This window comes from Vigna unguiculata, chromosome 10 (genome assembly GCF_037176805.1).
Source record: "Vigna unguiculata cultivar grain cowpea cultivar isolate G323 ecotype 2 chromosome 10, ASM3717680v1, whole genome shotgun sequence".
In the NCBI taxonomy this organism is placed as follows: Eukaryota; Viridiplantae; Streptophyta; class Magnoliopsida; order Fabales; family Fabaceae; genus Vigna; species Vigna unguiculata.
In genome coordinates, this window is record NC_140801.1 from 379,793 (window position 1) to 398,699 (window position 18,907).

At 28.0% G+C, this 18,907-nt stretch overlaps 1 protein-coding gene across 2 annotated transcripts; it reads left to right on the forward strand.

Annotated features, from left to right (window-relative positions):
• The first annotated feature begins 12,643 nt into the window (after window positions 1-12,643).
• Window positions 12,644-14,572, forward strand: LOC114165781 (uncharacterized). Of its 2 annotated transcripts, none has more exons than XM_085668373.1 (3): window positions 12,644-13,550; window positions 13,738-13,862; window positions 13,959-14,572. In XM_085668373.1, the coding sequence occupies exons 1-3, from the start codon at window positions 12,901-12,903 to the stop codon at window positions 14,210-14,212; spliced, it is 1,029 nt and encodes a 342-aa protein (XP_085524499.1). In that variant the 5' UTR covers window positions 12,644-12,900; the 3' UTR covers window positions 14,213-14,572. The 2 variants fall into 2 exon arrangements, with proteins under 2 accessions (XP_085524499.1, XP_085524500.1); XM_085668374.1 differs by having other exon boundaries at window positions 13,744-13,862.
• Window positions 14,573-18,907: the final 4,335 nt, after the last annotated feature.

The following is an 18,907-nucleotide window of genomic DNA, read 5'->3' on the forward strand; positions in this document are numbered from 1 at the left end:
AAGGCAGTGAAAACAAAGAGGGAAAATTGTAGAGTGAGGGTGGAGTGTGTTGTTCTGTGACACTGGTGGCAAAGAGAAAGAGAGTATAGAGGAAGGGATAATGGGGTTCTCACAAATAATAGCATACAATCAATTATGCGTTAATAGAATGTAATGTTAATAAAAAAAATCAAAATTAATTTCAACTAAAAAATATGATAAACTTGTTTACCTGAATTTCATAAAATAAAATAAATTTTTAAAATTTCTCAATTCTTTTAAATAATTGTATATTTTTAAAATGTGTAAAAATCATTGATTTTTACACAAGAGTTGGTTTAAAAATAACAATTTTATAAATGTAAAATTTTAAAATAATTTTATAACTATTTAGAACAAATAAATTTAATATTTGAAAACAATTTTAATTAAAGTTCAACTTCAAATATAAATATAAATGAAATTAATCTTGTTAAAAATATTTAATAAAAATATTAATTTTAATAAAAATATTTGTATAACATTTATACAGAAATTAAATTTGATTTCAATTTAGATAAAGAACAAATTTCTTATTTAAAAAAAAGGAACAAAATTAAGATAAAACAAAAATACAGGGATTAAATTTAGACTAAACCAATGACACATAACGTGACATTGACATTGACATGTGACATCGTCACTGTAAAATTTCACTATCATTATCATGTCACATGACATTAATTTGACACATGACAAATATTATATTTTTTAAAAAACTTTGAAAAAATAAATAATAAATAAAAAAAATTAAAACTACAAACTGACATGTGACCCATCTTTAACGTTGTTAGTACAACACTATATAAATAACATGATTGTATCAAATTTTCTAAAATAATAGTCAAATTGAGACAACAAATATAAATTCTATCACATGTGACAACAAAATAAATAAAAATTAAAAGATTAAAAAAATGAATAAAAATGTAAAATAAAGTCCATGTATATGTGACAACAAAATAAATATAAATAAAAAAATTAAAATTTAAAATGACTACAAAAATTACGTTGATATACTTGTCAACGAAATGGATAATAGAATAAATTTTCTAATATTTTATTTTCTTATATTATAATAGATAATAGATAGTTTTAAGACCTACTTTTCCATTATTATTTGTATCATAAAATTAATAAACATATTTATTTATTGAGTAATAAATATTAAGAAACATAGTATTGTGTAATCTATCCACATATAATATATATATATATATATATATATATATATATATATATATATATATATATATATAATGCACAATTCAGGCAAGTATATAGTGAAAAAACAAATTAATAAGAAAAATTCTTTTGGTAAAAAATAAAATAAAATATCGTGTAAATTAAACAAGTCGTAAAAAAAGCATTGCAAATGCACATTAGTTTCAAGGCTTTTGTTTTTAGTAAGATATTTTGGTGATGGCCCATTCATTTGTCGGTTCTTGGCTGGGCCTCTTTTATACTTAGTAAACAGGCTTTGGTTTATCTAATGTAAAAGCCCATCTTAACAAATTCAAAATTGTCAAGTCGCCAAATTTCAGCCAGAAGTGTTTGTTTGTTCAAACAATGGTGTTAAAACCAAATTTTTAATATCTATTATCTAAACCAAAATTTTATTACCAGAAACTAGCACTTAAAAGTTCAGAATATGTTTGACATAACAGTAGAAGTAAATTTTTGTAATATGTGACTATAAATATAAATAATAGTAATAATAATAATTATTATTATTATTTACTATAATTAAAATCTTTTTGTTTGCCTAAATTTACTAGAATGTGATTTTAAGAGACAATCAACTTTTGCTAAAGATAAATGTGAACAGAGATGTTTGTGGCACATGAACTTTATCTAAAAGACAAGACACAATGATCAATAGAGGTGACAAAAGAAGAATAAACCAATGTGTGTAATATTTTTCAAATAAGCATAATTCAAATGAATTAAATGGGTGACTATTTAATATCATTTAAGATAAATAATAAAGTGAGTACTAATATATAATAGATTTAAAGTTTATGATAGACTTTAAGTCAAAAATACTTTAAATTTGTATTTCATTTTTCTTATACTCTCATATTACATTGATTTAAGTTTTTGATTTGAAATGTTTGAGTGTATTTGAGGTCGAAAAAAATATGGAAATATGGTTTTTGTGTTGTAAAAATATTTACATAATGTTATTCTTTACCTATCACTAGACAACAGTCCTGATTTTTTTTCATATATTATATTTTTGTGTTAATTATTTTTATCTTATTTTTTTATTAATAAGATAACTTTCGAAGATAAAAATATTTCTATTCTTCATTATAACTTTTTTTTTTCATGAACATATACGAAAGGACTCATCTACATAGGAAAAATATGGTTGGATTCATAATTGGTGTCCTACACAATAGAGAGTGATCTTGTACATGAAATAAAAATTCAGTACAACCTAATCTGAGGACGAAAATAAAGACATGGTTTGAGGTCATACCCTACAACCTAGGAAGTGGGAACCAAATATTCCAACCCTTCTCCTCCTAATTTGAGATGTTTAGGTATTTTTATCCGTGGAAAAGAAAACCATAGTTATCCCAAAAATTTTAGAATCTAAAAAACATAATTAAATCTTAGGTTTAATTAGCTGGATGATACTCACTTTCATTTAGATATGTCAATTTGGTACCTGCTTTTAAAAATGTGTCAATTGAGTCTCAACTTTTGAAAAGATGTTTCAACTAGGTCTTTTTCAGCAAAAAATTATTAACACCATTAGCAGTATTGATATTTAAAATGACTTACAAAATTAAGTATTGATATTTATATCAAAATTTAGTAATAAAAGTCATGAATTAAGTTAATGGCTTTAGTATTTTTTGTCTAAAAAGAATCTGATTAAAACACTTTTTCAAAAGTTATAACTAGATTGACACATTTGTAAAAACTGATACATCTAAATAAGAGTGGGTATCATCCGAGTAATTAAACCTAAATCTACGACTCCAACCAATCTTTTAGATCGTGGTTGATTTTTATAAATTAGAAAATACACCACATAGAAAAAAAACTCAAAATTGTGAATCCATGCTAGGTTAAATATAAGATCCAGTTAATTCGTGGGTGGTAGAGGTGTGAAATTTTGGAGTATCGATGAAAGAAAAAGTGACATTGATGGTTGAAGATGGACATGAATGAAGTAGATGTTGAAAAATATAATTGAAGGGAGAAGTTAGAGAGAAAATTGATGTGTAAAAGTGTCAGAAGAAGAGGACCAATTTCTTCAGAGCCTGAATTCCTTCATAAATTTGGGTAGACAAGGAGAAGTCTCTTTCTCTCTCTTCTGCATTATCTGCTTCTTTTTTCATTTCATCACCTTTGCTTTTTCTTCTCTCATTTCTTTACTTTAAAAGCACAATTTTACGGTGTTTTTTCTTCGTTTTGAAAAAGGTAACTCCTTGATCTCGCAGTAAAAAGACATTGCTATTCCAGGAAACATGGTTAAATGCACCTGTAACATAAACCAGGTCAAAATAAGAACAACAACTATACTCACAGTAGCTTTCTGCTTCATGCACAATCAAGTTTCAAGAAACCATGCTTCATGTCATAACATCCTTAGTTAATGGGACTAGGGCTCAGTAATGGTCACATTTAAGCGGGTAGGGTACGAGTAGTAGCTCTCCCGTACCCTACTCGTTAGATGAATATTTGCCCTCTATCTGTATTCATATATGTTGGGTATCCGTTATGTGGATATTTGTCTATTTTTTTTCATATCCGCAAGTACCCGCAGGTATTTACAAAATTATTTAAAAAATAAATATTTAATAATAAATTTAAATAAAATACATCACTATCATAAATTTTAAATAAAATTCAAACAAACTCACAAGTCCATACAAATCCAAATAATTATAAAAATAATATAAAATGACGTTCAACACAATGAAAATTCTTTAACTAGTTTTTGATCAACAAGTACACTTTCTCCGATTGATTCCTGAAAAAAAAATCAAATAATAAACCCCAACTGTCACGTGTCAAGTATTCTTATTTTGATTCCATCATTTGACAGCAAGCATACCATAAACGTCATTATCTTTGATGTATATGCCCAATTTCAAAGAAGGGAAAGAGAAGAATGTCAAGAGATATACTTGGAAGATACCAATACTTGAAGCTGGAAGAATGAAGACAAAAGAAGATAAGATGTGCAGCTTAAAAAATATTAGATCAAAATGTTTATTACTAATATATATATATATATATATATATATATATATATATATATATATTAGTAAAGTTTTTGTGAATTAAAGTTTAGCGGGTACGGGTATGATATCCGTACCCGCCCCATTAACATGCGGGTATCAAAAATACTCGTACCTATGGGTAGCGGGTATCCATTTTTAATATCCGTTTTCTATCCATTGCGAGTTTTATCCGTGAATACCCGCGGGTACAAATATTTTTGACATCCCTTAAATATAAATCCGATAATATTTATATTCAATCTGAACATTTTATTTTTTTATTAAGTAGTTACAGATAAATTTGGATACAATTACATGGGTCGAATTAAGCAAAGGTATAAGAAAAACAATTTTGCTAGAATTTTCATAGATATGATAATATTATATTTGCATCAACATCAAAATTAAACAGAAATCTTCAAAATGTAGCTCTGAATATACAAAAAAAAAGATCTCCAAAATAGATAACTGAACATGAAAAAAAAAATCTCCAAAACATAGATGTGAACATACACAAAAAAATCTCCAAAGATCTGAACAAAAGAGAGTTGAACCTCGTTCTTTTCCAAACGTAAGGGTTTCGATTGAATGGTTGATGTAGAGCTGTCATTTAGAATCCGGCTCATCCGGGTTGAACCCGTGGTGAGCCGGGTTAACTCACCAACCCGTAAATAAAAGGGTCACACAAGTGTTTTTATTTTTCTATTAAGTTGGGCTTTACATTTGGATCATGTTAAGTTTTTTTGTTTTTATCCAACACATAAAGAATTTGTATTTTTTATTTATTTTGGTTTGTATTTGGATTATATTAAAGTTTATTTAGATTTTAATTAGAATTACAATTTAGTTTTGACTGAAAAAAAAAATAAAAAAATAATTTTTTTTTAATTAAGTGAACCCGTGAGCCAACTCGTTTAACCCGCCAACCCGTGATGGGCCGGGCCGGGTTTGAATTATTTTGGCTCGCTAAAAAGTGAGCCGGGTTGGGTTGACTCACTAAATCATCAATTCGTGGTGGGTCGAGCCGGGTCGGACCAAGTTACCCGTTTTGACAGCTCTAGGTTGATGAGGATGAAGAAGATGTCTGAGGCTTAGAGAGAGGGCAAAAGATAAATTTTGTGCAGGTGACAAAAGCTAATGAAGGCAAGGGCCATTGGTCGTAGTTGTTGCTTGCATCCAGTGTTCGCCCCACTGCATCGTGCAAATCAGTTCCCACACACAACCTCTTATCCTTTGTGTGAATGAAAGTTAGGGTTGTTGTTAGAGATGGAAACGCTTGACATGGAAATGTTCTGGAAATGAAAGTATGGCGACAAAGAATTAGGGTTCTTTTTTTTTTCTGAGGGAGGGAGAATGAAAGTTAGGGTTGCCGAGGGAGGGAAGTCTAGTGCTAGAGAATTAGGATTTCAGATGAAACTTTGGATTTATAATTAAATATACATGTCAAATTGGGTATCCACGGATTTTGAATTTAAACTTTGTACTCGACCGTTTAAACCCATATTGACTCGAAAATTTTTATTTAATTAGTCTAACTTGACCATGTGCAAACCAACCCGCCAATCTTTTTTTTTTTTGGTAAAGTGGTTTCGAACAGGTTGGACGTTTTTGCTTGGGCCTAAATGGGACTAGACAAATGCATTTAGGGAATAATTTTTTTTTCTTTTTCTTTTATATCGAGGTAAAATTTTGTGTAATTCGAGGTCTATCTCAATTCTACAAAGTTAGTCAATGTTTATTTTTATTATTTTTAGGTGTTGTGAGATTTCAAACACACCTTACTCATACTGAGATATATACATATAAAATATGAGACTAAATATTAATGAGTAGTTTGATAATATAATAACATAAAATAGACTCAACAATTAACAAATTTCGCTAAAATAATAACGTTAATATCATATTAAAAAAACAAATTTTAAACTTAACTTAATTTTATAAAACTGATTTATTAGATAAAATTTACATCTATTTATGTATTATAAATTTATTTATTGAATAATAATACCTTTATGAAGTAAACATATTTAGTTTTGAATACACAAGGTCCCATGTGAGGCCATAAGTGGCACTAGCCACATGAGCTATGCTATAAACTATTCTCCTCAACCTATGTTGCATGGCTTATCATTTCTCTGCATTATTGATCAAAGTACATGCTGTTCCTCTACATGTCAAACATAGGAGTCACAACATGTGACTAACAACAATAGTGAACATGTAGTGCCTAAGATCATTGATGGATATCTGAATAACTATATACATTTAGGTTTGGTTTTACTTTTATTTTTTTCTGAAGTAAATCTTTCATAAAAAGCGAATAATACTATCTTTTTCATCAAATATATGTTCAGATGATTTTGTTTAACCTACTTCAAGAATACAAGAAAAATATAAATTAAAAATTAAATTTACCAAAACAAGTCCACAACATGTCAAAATGGTTAAAAAAGTACTCATTTTACAAACCTTGAATTATTCGCCATAGTTAAAGATATAATTAAGGTTTTAATTTCAACATTACCAAGTTAATTAACTGATTTCAATGTAGTTTTTTATTAACTGATAAAGCTGGTGTGGGTTCAAAATTTTTTGAAATGAAAAAAAAAATGGTCCCTCTTTTCAACAGTCATTAAGGTGCAGCTGACAGAACTGTGAGACAGAGAATCGTCCCCATTATTACAAATATTAAATATTAATATAAAAATAAAAAATTATTTTCTTGAAATCTGTGTGTCTCATTAAAAGAAACCAAAACCACCCTTGTCTCTAAAATTTCCGACTTGTTCCAGTACGGGAAGTACCAATTTAAACCCCCCTGTGGACTCCAGTACACGTGTCAGAAACCCACCCAAGTAAACACTACCACTACTTGTAGTAACCTTATCCACTACTTTACTCTTTTTTTTCCATGTAAAAATGTTACTGTTAAATATTCCAGTGTTTGAAAGTTTGACATTTTCATATTTAAAGATTAGTATTTTTTTTCTAAATTATACTTAGACTTAAAGTTATTCCTCAAGACTAATTTCGGGATTATTTTGAATTTTTTATTTTTCAAAATATTCAATTGTAAAAGGTTCCAGAATAAAATTACTCATAAAAAAAAAACAGTATTATATAAAGGCGTCATGAATAGTACCAAGCACTTGCCAAAAAGAACAAAACACATCAACTTCCCCACAATAGTACTCATTTTCTTTTGAAAATTTAATCTAATAAGCATGTTTGAAAAAGGTTTTTTTTAAAGACAATATATGCATGGTTGACATAGTGTTATATGCATAATAGTAAAATAAGATGTTACAATAATTATATTAAATATTAATTTTGTTGGGATCTTTATATTTATGTAATTAATATGAAATATGTATAAATGTTTTGAAAAAAATTGTTAATTATTTTTAATAAAAACTATTATTTTATGTAAGAGACTAGATTTTAAAATTTAGGATCAATTTAGTCCTTCATCTTTCGAAATATGTAGATTTAGTCCTTTTAATCAAATTTTGTTAGGTTTATTTGATGTTTCGTACGTATTTCAAGATTATATTTGAGTTGTTTATACTTTTAACATATTTTTTCTTTAATGTTAAGTCAACTATTATTATGAAACGTACTTGAAATGTCAAATAAATTTAACAAAATTTGATTAAAAAAACTAAATCTATATATTTCAAAAAATGAGAAACTAAATCAGTTCAAAATTTCAAAATGAACTAATTTTAAAATTTACTAAAGATTAAGGAGAAAAACATATTTTACCATAAAATTATAAAAAAAATCGAATTTTATTGAGGGGAAGGAAGTGGTTGGTTTATGGTGAGTTACAGGCAGAACAAAGAATCCAAAGGTAAAAAGAAGTGTGATATTTCTGATAAAGTAAAAAGGTATAGTTAATATAATAAGGCATCCATAGTTTATAGCTAGCTGCATACCTACACTTTGCATTATTGTCATCATGTCCCACACTCAAATTTCCGAACAAAAATAATTCAATGAAGAATTAATATTGCATTCACACATATATTCGGAGAATTTTATGTACAAAAGAAATAATTAATATTAATATGATGTTTGGTGTCTAAAGATTACTCATCAATTTTTCTTTTTTCAACTCAATAAAATAGTTAACATTAAAGTTGCAAATAAAAGGATCATGAGACCATAAATCATAAGAGATACATTGTTCAAATGACTACTTAATAATTTATTAAGACAGAAAAATATTATGAAGCAAGACAGAAAAATTATATATAAAAGAACTCGTATATTATTACTTAAAACGATATCTAAACTCATTTACCATCATGTAGATACATATTACTAAGATAAATATTTCCTGAAATGTAAATAAAAATAGGGATGCAATAATATATAACTATAACATGTTATATAACATGTTTTCTACTGCACAACACATAATTTCTGCACAGTAATATGAAGGAATGGTCACAGTCATCAATTCTTGGCTCCAGTTTTCTTCAGGTAGACCCCATTTACAACACTTCTGTGGCTTATATTTTCTTCTAATTTAAGACTGCATTAACCTCACAACATGTGATGATAACAAAATTAAAAAATTAAAAAACTAAAAAACTAAAAACCCTTACAGGCTGTGAATTTAATGGAGAAAGGATGGGCCAACTCCTCTCAAGTTTTCAGACCAAATATATTTTGAAAATAATAATATATTCGCTCAATATTTAAGTAGAACTTCAAACAGAAGAAGAAGAAAAAAACTAATTTCAATGAGTAGTGATTAAACTACGTAATGAGTAAGAAGGGGAAAGAAAACAAAAAATAATATCTGTTAAGTAGTGTGATTATTATAAAAGAAAACCAAACTCAAAGAATCTTTGCTCAAATTCACTAGTTGCACCACTCATCATTGATTTTAAGAGTGGCATTTGCCAATAAAGTAAATGGTAGTAAACCACACATTTTCCCCAACATTTCTTTTCAAATCACTCTATTCAAATACACATGCATGCTAAGTGAATGCAAACAAAGACTACTTTAGTGTTAACTTTTTGATAGTTTTTTTTTCTATTAAAATGTAATTATGTAAGCTAAACAATTAAACTTAAATTCCTAAAATTTGCATTCGTTTATTGAACACTTTATAATTAAGGATTTTATATTACAGAGTGTATCTTTTCTGTCTCAAGTTATTGCCACTAATCAACTACTGATCGATATGTTACTAGATTTTGACCTTGCATATTGGTTGAGGAGCTTTTTGGGAGCTTGTTTGGAAGGTCTTCAAAAGATAAGTTTCTCCTTTCTTTTCTTGCACTAGTACAAAATATGTATATTAGATCGGTTCTGAAGCACATGTTAAATCGGTTCTACAACCGATCTAATATACACCGATGTAATATGTCGAAGACATATTAGATCGGTTCTGCAACAACTGATCTAATATAAAAAAAAACATTTTTGAAACATCAGCGGTGTTCATCAATGTCCGTTTCCAAATTGTCATCATCTTTGCCTTTGATCTTGGATCCCAAATACACTTCAGATTCATCAAGAAAATATGTGCAAAGAATAATAGTGACATCGTTGGGAAGAAGACTCTGCAGATCTGACAAGAAAGAAACAAAAAACAAAAAACAAAAAAACTCAAATCAAGAACAAAAGAGATAGAACGATTTTTGGGTGTGGTTCTACGGAAGGAGTGAAGTTAGATCTAATACTTGGGCTGACAGTGTGCAGCGCGAGATGGAGTGGTGCTTCAACACATGGCGCAACGGCATACCAACGAAGGAGGTCAAGTGGAGCTTCAACAATGGAAGAAGAAGAGATGAAAACGGCAGTTGGACGCGATGATGGCAATGGAAAGCTTCGTATCCAAAACCCTAATGATGAGCTACAACCATGGTGGCGAAAATGAGAGTTCCTGGAAGAGAAGAAGAGAAGTGGAGGCACAAAGGAAGAACACGAAAAAATAGGGTTTTCGCGTAATGATATTAAATCGGTTGTTTATTTAACCGATCTAATAGTTACATATTAGATCGGTTCTCCTTGCAACCGATCTAATTAGATCGGTTAAATAAACAACCGATCTAATATACTTCCTTTTATTTACAAAATTGTCACCGCGTTTTGTTTTAGATCGGTTCCCTTTCAACCGATTTAATATTCTGTTCTAATATGTCTATTTTGCACTAGTGTTGTGTTGATCTTTGCATGCTTTTCTTTGGTAGAAATAGTCATAAAACTTTTCCTAAGTCAAAAACATGCAAATTGAATTGCACACGTGTGTTTCTTCTTGTGTCGAGTTCTTCTTTTGCTGTTTGATCCTTAGCAAAACTCCAATAACATGTTTTTTGTTGTTTAGGTTTAGATTGATAAGTCTTAATTACATTTCTTTATGTCGTGATAATTACTTGCATGCTAAAAACTCATGATTTGAGTTCTTAGAAGTTAATATTAGGGATAGTAAGCCCATAAATGTGTCTAGGATTGGAAGAGTACCCACCTTGCATGTGAGATTAGTGTATGAGATTGTTCTAGTTTGAAGTAGAAAAGCCAATTGCATCTTAACAATGAAAGAATTGAACACCTTAACATCTTAACATCTTAAATCCAATAAGAATGATGATAATTGGCATTATCATATTTTTATTATGTTTATTTTTTTATCTTTTATTGGTATTTTTATTATTATCTTTTTAAATAATTAAAGATTTATTAAATAATTTTATAAAAGAGAAGCATTTTATCTTTTATTAGATAATTAAGATTTCATTTAATAAATTGGGAAAGATAAGTATTTGATTTATTTTGCATATAAGTAGAAATATTAGAGATTTAGAAGTTATCAACATAATCAATTATCAATAAAGTTTGCTACTTCAATTACAAATTCAAGTAAAAATTTCAGGCCAATCCAGTTTTGAAAGTCTTTAAACAGAAGGCTTTACATAGTTAAAGAAATAACCCCCTTTTCGGGAATAAACCTTCCCTTTTGGGTGAGAGAGTGAACTTAATTCTTTGGTGGAGACTCATTTTAGAAGCCGGAGGCATATATCACTAATTGCTAATCTTTTTTTCAGTGTTCAAAATGTGTTGGAGTAACTAACTCCCTTATTCACCGGGTTGGACGTAATGTATCTTTAATCTTTGTGATTTTCGCTATTCAATATATTTATTATCCATACTCTTATGTTCTTAATTGCATGATAATTATTGATTGCATATTTATAGGTATATAATCATTGGACTCGATATTAGAACCTAAAATAGAATAAACTAATAGATTGTACATCTAGACATAAAGTACATCATTGGTCATTCTTAACATCCGAATTCAGTACTAAATGCAAATTTTTAATAAGGAAAGGTCTAAAACATTAGAGTTCTTATTAAAGTTTAGACTTATCGCTAAGACATTAGAATTTGTTACATAGTGGTATGAAAGCTAGAGTTAAGAATTAGAAATATATTGTTAGCGTTTGGATTTATAACCTTTTTTTTTTTTTAGTTGGTAATCTTATGATGAATTATAGGCCTAATTATTTATAGAGATTATATAACACATGTATTGAATTTACCCTGTCATAGGAGTGAAAAAATATTCCTATTAAGTGGCTTTCTTAAGTTGACAACTTATTAAAGGTTTTAATGTAGTTTAACACACATATCTTTTAGAAATAAAGTATTTATGACGATTAATATTATTAGTATTCTAACATGAGATGTTCCCTGTGGACTGATAATGAAATACTTGATTACGAAATGATATTGATTGAAAATGAATTAAAATTTTATCCATTTGAGTATATGAATGAGATATAAATAGATAAAGTGATTATGATTTGATTTATAAACATGTACGAAGGTTTTTAAAAGTCCAACTTATCATATTGTATAATTATGTTATTTGTCAATTATGATAAACATATGTTACACGAGAATATCTGATGATGAAAAAATACTTTTAAAGTTAAGTATATTATAGAAATGCGAATTCAAATTTTACAATGTAATTGTATAATAGAAAATTAATTTTACTTCCTTTAAACTATCACTTTAAATTTTTTAAAGTAGGTATCTGAAATAAGCGAAATAAAAACATAAGACTTAGATGTTTAGAATTTTAATTTTCTTTTTCTTTAAATATTAAATTCATCAACTATTAGACACCATCACATCATTTACGAATGTCTAAGTCTCACATTTCGATGTTAAAATCATCGAAAACTTCATCTTTACAAGTCATTCTTATAAACTATAAAGTGAAATTAAACTAAAAATTTATTTCTTAAAATATTTAAATATTAAAAAAATGAAAACAAAGTGAAAAAGACTTTTACGAATTCAAAATATGGATATTCCTTGAATTCATGTTTCACCCCATCAAACAAAACACTAATAATCTCTCTCTCTCTCTCTCTCTCATTGAGTACTGTGTGTGTTTCTGAGTGAGTTCATAGCTTTGCAGCCTTAACCCTGACCCCATTGGAGCATAACTCACCATACAAATCAAGCAACCTACTCACCATCACCTTGCTCTTTCTTTCCTCTTTTGCCCCAAACAACCAAACACACTCTTTTTTCACATCACACATTCCTCTTTTCCTTCTCTCCACCTTTTCATCTTTTTCTTCACCCAAACAAAAAAAAAATGGACTTTGGAGACACCACCAACACCTTCACCCTCACCACCCCCACCAAAGAGGAAACAACCACTAACAACATTCTTTGCTACTCCTCATGGCTACAACCTACTCCTAATTCTACCCACACCACCACGCCGCCGCCGGACACCTACGCCGCCGGAGAAGGGTCTCACGTGCACTGGGACCCTCACCTCACGTGCTTGCATCTTGGTAAGAGACATTACTTTGAGGATGTTACTGATGACGATGTTTATAATAATAGTAATAACGGTAATAATGTTGCCACCCTGGGGAAGCCACACGTGTGCCGCGTGGGCGATGGCGTTGTTATTTCGGGGAGCCGACACGTGGGTGGTGATGATGGTGTTATTACACTTGGAAACAGACACGTGTACGGCGGCGATGGCGGTTCCGGTTACTTTTCAGAGGGTAACGATAAGAGAGCGCGGGGTGGTCATGGAGGAGCTGGCGGTGGCGGGAGCGTGAAAACGGCGGCGTTTGCGGTGGTTCCGAGGTGTCAGGTGGAGGGGTGCCACGTGGCGTTGGTGAACGCGAAAGAGTACCACAGGAGGCACAGAGTTTGTGATATGCATTCGAAGGCACCCAAAGTTGTGGTGTTGGGTTTGGAGCAGAGATTCTGTCAGCAGTGTAGCAGGTAACTTTATCATCATCTTTTTCCTTTTTTTATTTTTATTTTTTATTTTCAGACTAAATTTATGTATAATTTTTTAAATAAAAATTAGAATTTTGCTTTCTTTCTGAGTAACATATAAACTAAACAGTTAATTGATTTATAGAGAATAAAATGGTTAATTATTTTCATGTAATTGTGGATTTACAAGTTGTAGGTTTCATGTGGTGTCGGAGTTTGACGAGACAAAGAGAAGTTGCCGGAGAAGATTAGCGGGGCATAACGAGAGAAGAAGAAAAAGCTCTCACCTTTCTGTTACCAGAAGTTGTAGACAAGGTAAAAACAAGAAATGAAAATTGGGTTTTGTTGATTTGACATGGTATCTAACTCATGGTGATCGTTGGTTGTTGGGTTGTGAATGATGTTACGCAGGGTGTGGTCTCTCTCTTGTGTCATTTGGGAGCAGTGATGATTGGTGTTCTAATCATCATTCTGATGATCTCTCCACAAGATGCAGTGCAGCACTGCGTGAACTCATAGCAGAAAACCGTGCTGCCCTAATCACCAGACAACAACATGTTTATGTTGTGCCCCACCATGAAGAAGAAGAACAAGGGTTTGTGGAGATGCTACAACCTGAGTCCAATTATTTTCCTCAACACATGTTTTCTCAGACACAACAATAATGGTTCTGTTCTGATATTGCTGGTGCTGCATGGAGACGCCTTGTTTGCCAAAAATAAGAACTTGTTTCTCCATGGTGGGATTCTAGAGTACTACCCAGTTACACTGTCAATGGTGATTTGTCAAATATTTTGCAGCAGATATATGAAGTAATATGCAGTAATCAATCTGCATGTAATGTTCAATGATATACTACATGTGCAAACTCACCTCATGCTTTGGGATGTTCTACAATTTTGTTTCATAACTATGTTTTGATGTCTATACATAATACATGCATGTTTAAGGTTAAAGTTGAATTAAATATTTAAATTTGTAGAATTTTATGGGTGGATATATATTACTTAAACATGTTCTCAACACATTATTAAAGTTACTGTTGGGAGTCTAAATTATTAAAGTTATTGTTGGGAGTCTAAATTAAAATCTCACATCAAATATAAAAAAAAGTCTTGTATTCATTATAGTAATTAATTTATAAATTAAAAGTTATTAATGATTAAAATAATTTTTAAATTAGTTATTGTAGTAAAATTAATCTTTAAATTAATCACTGACATTAGTTATTAAATTTTTTGTTAAAAAAAATTAATTTTTAAATTTGTTTCATTAATAACCAATTTAGATATAAATTTAGAAAAAAAAAATTTCGGTTAAAATTTTAATAGTTAATGTTACTGATTTATTTAAAAACTATTTTAATTATTAATAAATTTTAGTTTGTTAAAGTTTTTGTTATAAATAAAATTAATTTTTAAATTTGTTTCATTAATAACCAATTTAGATATAAATTTAGAGAAATTTTTTTTTCAGTTAAAACTTTAGTAGTTAATGTTACTGATTTATTTAGAAACTATTTTAATTATTAATAAATTTTAATTTATAAATTATTATCTAAATTAGTTATTATAATACTTATTATTTTTGGTTATTAAAATTTGTTATTAATAAAATATTTTATTGTAGTGATTAAATAAAAATAAAAATTAACTCAGTCTCTTCTTCCCGTAAGTCATACTTCATTGGTGTGTTAATTTTCTCAATCTGTTTACCCAACAATTGTTTGAGTAATAAAGGTATTACATTTGCTTTGTCAATATAGTTTTTTTTTTTCAAATAAAAGTTGAACTATGGTTATAAATTTTGAAATCCTTAATTCAAACTTTTATGGCATTAAAAGAATAAACATATTTTTGTAAACTTTTTTTTTAATTTTTATAATAATAATAATAATCAAAATAAATAAAGTTTGAAAATACTACACGGCAATAAGGTGAAGAGAAAAAAAACCAAGAAAACTCTTTGAACATGAAAGTAAATTAATTTAATAAGTTTATGTAATGATAAAAGCAAACTAAATTAAGTATGTTTTCAATTTCTGTAATATATATTTTATTATTCCTCTTAAACTTATTATTTTTAAAAATAATCATTATAATATTCAAACTTTTGGCATTAGTCTATATGTTGTATTATAATTTGTTAACTATTAGGCTCGACTTGCGATAATCAGAACCCACATCATGCTATTTGGCATAAAAAAAATGTTCAAAGCAATGTCTTATCATATTATATATGTTGGATTAATAATCAACAGAAACTATGGGTTTTTTTTTTCTATAAAGAGAAAGGGCCTAAGCCCACCCACAAAATTTATTAAATCAAGAGGGAAATTAGGACTTGATACATTACAAGATGAGAAAAAAAAATGAGAATTAAAAAATAACACTACTACAAAGGATAAAGATTGTGAATTGAATTAAATCATTTTTAGTTAATTTTTTAATGTATAAATTGTTAACTATTATAAATGAAAACCAAATTATGCATTTTCAAATTTGTAAGTTATAGTTTGATTCGAAGTTCTACTTAAATCAATTAGTTTCTAAAAGTTAAACTAAAGAAGTTTAATTTGTTTAAAATATTTTTTTTTTAATGTAATGTAGTTTAATTTGATAATAATAGTTTGTTTTTGATTGATTATTATTATTATTATTATTTTTATTTCCTTAACTACAATGCAAATGTAAACTTTAGGAATCACCATTTCGATATCTTTAGTCAAATAGTTAATGAGGTAGAATTTCAAGTTCTACAATTTGAACTGTATAGTGTAATGATGCAAGAGTTACATGCTGATGATGATGTATGAGAAAAAGATAATTGCAAATGGAATTTTGATGTGTAATTGGATAAGGGAATAATAAAATAAATAGTATAATATAGTTTATAAGAGTGAGTATGTGTTGAAGTTAAATTCCTTCTTCTCCATGAGTTATTATATAGCTTTTTAGAAACCTTATTTTTATGATTTATTTTTTTTATCAAAAGAATTAATTTAAATTAATATTATAGTATTTGAGGAGTGTTCTAACCGATTTTCAAAAAGATGACAAAAAAGATGCAGTGCATCTCCAAAACCTGTCAAAGACAACAATAAAACTTTCATGTACAAAAGCTAAGGCTCTCATAGACATTGGGCACAAAAATATATATCTGAGGAGCCTTCAAACAACATATAATCAACATTCTTGGGAAGGAAATAGAGCTTGGGTAGGCGCCAACAACCTATTGTGCTATTATAATAAATCGACAGAACAATCAAAACTGAACTTTTAATGCAAGAAAAAACAACAACAATTTTGTAAATAATAGATGTATTTTTTTATAAGAAATAAATATGTTTTTGGTCCTTTAACTTTTAGCGAAATTTGGAAATAATCCATCTTCGAAACTTTGGCCCAATTTAGTCCTTAACTTTATAAATGTGTGAATTTAATCCTTTTAACCTAATTTTATTAAGTTTATTTGATGTTTCAACCGCGTTTCTCAGCTAGCACTAAACAAAAAATGTGTCAAACAGTATAACCAACTCAAATGCTATCATGAAACACGTTTAAAACATCAAATAAACCTAACAAAGTTTGATTAAAATGAATAAATTTACACATTTCTAAAGTTGAATGACTAAATTGGGCCAAAGTTTCAAAAATGAATTAATTTCAATTTTCATTAAAAGTTAAGAGATGAAAAACATATTAAATTCTTTTTATAATAGTTGAATCGATGTAAAGAGTAGATAACAATGAAACAAAAGAAATGAACATATATAAAGAGGAATAAAATTTCTAATAGTAATCTTGGTAGGGAGTTCAAAGATACAAAATACAACAAAAATAAATATGGCAATAACAAAGATTAAAGTATCATTAACTAAAATATTCTTTTATATATATATATATATATATATATATATATATATATATATATATATATATATATATATATATATATATATATATATATATATATATATATATATATATATATATATATATATATATATATATATATATATATTCTTTTATATATATCTATAACAATATATAAAGGGGGTTTTTCTTTTTGTGTCCACATTTCAAAATACCAATTTTACCCTTTAAATATAATAATTTATTAAATTTTTAAAAATTGACCGTTACTTTTATAAGTTTTTTTATAAAATCGACTATCTCTACTTTTTCTCTTCTTTATTTATCAATGGTTATTCTTTCATCTGTTCTGATATATTTCACTTTATTTTTAATAAATATAATTTTAGTTTATATATTAACTTAATAACATTACAATATTATTACCTACTAATATAATAATCACATATATTTAAAAAATGCATACACATAAGCGCGATAGTGTCTGTGTTTACGCTAGTAATATAAGAAAAAAGATACTATGTAATTTACTTTATTATCCATTTTATTTTGTTGACAAGTTTTCTAAAAGATAACTTTTTACTCTTATCTATCATCTATCATTTATTATCTATTCTTATAATATAAGAATACAATATGTTAGGAAATTTGTTTTATTATTCATTTTATTTTGTTGACAAGTGTACTTAAAGATAACTTTTTGTCATTAGCATTTGAATTTCTTTTTTATTTATATTTATTTTACTGCTACATGTACATGGAAGTTATTTTACTTTTTTTTCATTTATTTCATTTATTTTATTTTTTTATTTTTTAATTTATATTTTTTGTTGTCACATATGTATAGCATTTATTTTACTTTTTTATTCCTTCTATAACATATTACTAATTGGTCATTTAATAAATTATTAAAAATTAACTTATATTTCAGTTCTAATAAATATACTACCTACTCTTATATATATATATATATATATATATATTATATATATATATAATAGGTATATAATATTATCTAACATCCCTTCAAACTCATGATGTATTAGTGTGAAACAATGAGAGTTTGTGAGTAAAAAAATGAAAAATCTTAATAGAATGAGATTTTGTAAATAAATCAACTATTTGTATAGTTGGAAAGATGAAATACAATATAATGTATTTATGTTGAAGATGATCAGAGTGAAATGATAATCAATTTCAAATGCTTTGTGCGCTGATGATAGACTAGGTTATGAACAATTTCAAATAGCACTTTTGTTGTCGCAATACATAAAAGTTAGTCGAGAAAAAGAAACACCTACGTGAGAAAAGAACCAACACAACTAATGGTTAGATTCATATTAAGCTTTAGCTGACATATGGGTGACAATATGGGCTGGCCCGCAGACCTACCGAAAAAACGCGAGGCGGATTGAGATATTAAGCCCGCTGACCCGCAAAAGCCCAGCTTGCATAACCCAAAACCTGCACGGGTTGGCCTGCGAC

What these genes read in the sequence shown, in the direction of transcription:
- LOC114165781 (XM_085668373.1), top strand. Translation starts at nt 12,901, where the DNA reads ATGGACTTTGGAGACACCACCAACACCTTCACCCTCACCACCCCCACC. An exon ending in TTCTGTCAGCAGTGTAGCAG is followed by an intron (nt 13,551 to 13,737) that starts GTAACTTTATCA and finishes TGGATTTACAAG; the next exon opens with TTGTAGGTTTCATGTGGTGT. An exon ending in TACCAGAAGTTGTAGACAAG is followed by an intron (nt 13,863 to 13,958) that starts GTAAAAACAAGA and finishes GATGTTACGCAG; the next exon opens with GGTGTGGTCTCTCTCTTGTG.